Genomic DNA, 2,500 nt, shown 5'->3' with positions numbered 1-2,500 from the left:
TCACGAATAATTAAACAGACTCACGAATAATTAAACAGTCACGAATAATTAAACAGAGTCACGAATAATTAAACAGTCACGAATAATTAAACAGTCACGAATAATTAAACAGAGTCACGAATAATTAAACAGACTCACGAATAATTAAACAGACTCACGGATAATTAAACAGTCACGAATAATTAAACAGACTCACGAATAATTAAACAGACTCACGAATAATTAAACAGTCACGAATAATTAAACAGAGTCACGAATAATTAAACAGAGTCACGAATAATTAAACAGAGTCACGAATAATTAAACAGAGCCACGAATAATTAAACAGACTCACGAATAATTAAACAGAGTCACGAATAATTAAACAGGGTCACGAATAATTAAACAGTCATGAATAATTAAACAGAGTCACGAATAATTAAACAGGGTCACGAATAATTAAACAGACTCACGAATAATTAAACAGGGTCACGAATAATTAAACAGAGTCACGAATAATTAAACAGACTCACGAATAATTAAACAGGGTCACGAATAATTAAACAGAGTCACGAATAATTAAACAGACTCACGAATAATTAAACAGACTCACGAATAATTAAACAGGGTCACGAATAATTAAACTGATTTATCAATAAAAGAATTAAACAAAATAAATAATAAAATAGTAAAAAAGAAGATGAATTAAATAAATAAATAAAATAATAATAAATAAATAAATAAATAATAAATAAAATAATAAAAGAGAATAAATAAATAAATAAATAATAAATAAAATAATAAATAAAATAATTAAAGAGAATCAAAATAATAATAAACAATAAATAATAAATAAATCATATTCACTCAAAGAGTTCTCTGATGGAGGTGAAGACCCTCGGGGACGTTTCTGACGCTGATCTGAGACCAACAAACAAACGTATCTGATCATCTGACTCATCAACAACAACAACAACCACAACAACAACAACAACACCAACAACACCAACACCAACCCCCACGTGTGTGTGTGTGTGTGTTTCCCGTCACCTGAAGAGTCGAGGGTGACTTCTCTCCGTTGGCTCCGGCTTTGGAGACGAGGATCTGGAGACGGGAGCGCTGCAACAACTGAGACCACAACAACAACAACAACAACAACAACAGAGTAAACAACAACAACAGAGTAAACAACAACAACATCACAATAAACAACTGAAACACAACAACATCAACAGCTTGTTGTTTGTAACTTTAAGTCCTCACCTGTCCTCGGCGACCTTTGACCCCGCCGCCGTCTGCAGCTCCTTCTGCAGGTTCGCTGCTCGGGCCCTGATCACAACACACAGAGGAGGTGCGTTCAGGGACCTGAGGTGTGTGTGTGGGGTGCGTTCAGGGACCTGAGGTGCGTTCAGGGACCTGGGGTGCGTTCAGGGACCTGGGGTGCGTTCAGGGACCTGGGGTGCGTTCAGGGACCTGGGGTGCGTTCAGGGACCTGGGGTGCGTTCAGGGACCTGAGGTGCGTTCAGGGACCTGGGGTGCGTTCAGGGACCTGGGGTGCGTTCAGGGACCTGGGGTGTGTGTGTGTGGTGCGTTCAGGGACTTGAGGTGAGTGAGGTGTGTTTAGGGACCTGAGGTGCGTTCAGGTACCTGCAGGTGTGTGAGGTGCATTCAGGGACCCACCGGTGTGTGTGATGCGTTCAGGGACCCACAGGTGAGTGAGGTGCGTTCAGGGACCTGGGGTGTGTGTGGTGTGTTCAGGGAGCTGCAGATGTGTTAGGTGCGTTCAGGTACCTGCAAGTGTGTGAGGTACATTCAGGGACCCACCCGTGTGTGTGATGCGTTCAGGGACCCACAGGTGAGTGAGGTGCGTTCAGGGACCTGGGGTGTGTGTGTGTGGTGCGTTCAGGGACCTGGGGTGTGTGTTTGTGGTGCGTTCAGGGACCTGGGGTGTGTGTTTGTGGTGCGTTCAGGGACTTGAGGTGAGTGAGGTGTGTTTAGGGACCTGAGGTGCGTTCAGGGACCTGGGGTGCGTTCAGGGACCTGGGGTGTGTGTGGTGTGTTCAGGGAGCTGCAGATGTGTTAGGTGCGTTCAGGTACCTGCAAGTGTGTGAGGTACATTCAGGGACCCACCCGTGTGTGTGATGCGTTCAGGGACCCACAGGTGAGTGAGGTGCGTTCAGGGACCTGGGGTGTGTGTGTGTGGTGCGTTCAGGGACCTGGGGTGTGTGTTTGTGGTGCGTTCAGGGACCTGGGGTGTGTGTTTGTGGTGCGTTCAGGGACTTGAGGTGAGTGAGGTGTGTTTAGGGACCTGAGGTGCGTTCAGGGACCTGGGGTGCGTTCAGGGACCTGGGGTGCGTTCAGGGACCTGGGGTGCGTTCAGGGACCTGGGGTGCGTTCAGGGACCTGAGGTGCGTTCAGGGACCTGGGGTGCGTTCAGGGACCTGGGGTGCGTTCAGGGACCTGGGGTGTGTGTGTGTGGTGCGTTCAGGGACTTGAGGTGAGTGAGGTGTGTTTAGGGACC

At 46.4% G+C, this 2,500-nt stretch overlaps 1 protein-coding gene across 2 annotated transcripts in view; it reads right to left on the bottom strand.

The window, feature by feature from the left end:
- The window catches only part of atg16l2 (ATG16 autophagy related 16-like 2), a gene marked incomplete at its 3' end in the record, with an annotated part of 19,632 nt that overhangs the window by 8,969 nt on the left and 8,163 nt on the right, over positions 1–2,500 (bottom strand). For both annotated transcript variants that reach the window (XM_083913465.1, XM_083913464.1), the window contains exons 6-8: positions 1,243–1,308; positions 1,030–1,107; positions 847–900 (exon numbers count right to left, since the gene is read on the bottom strand). In XM_083913465.1, the coding sequence (XP_083769591.1) occupies positions 847–900; positions 1,030–1,107; positions 1,243–1,308 (198 nt within the window). The remainder of the gene's footprint in view (positions 1–846; positions 901–1,029; positions 1,108–1,242; positions 1,309–2,500) is intronic.

Source organism: Echiichthys vipera (assembly GCF_963691815.1).
Source record: "Echiichthys vipera genome assembly, chromosome: 5".
Taxonomy (NCBI): domain Eukaryota; kingdom Metazoa; phylum Chordata; class Actinopteri; order Perciformes; family Trachinidae; genus Echiichthys; species Echiichthys vipera.
The sequence above is the reverse complement of the archived record's forward strand: the minus strand, read 5'-3'. Positions and strand labels throughout refer to the sequence as shown.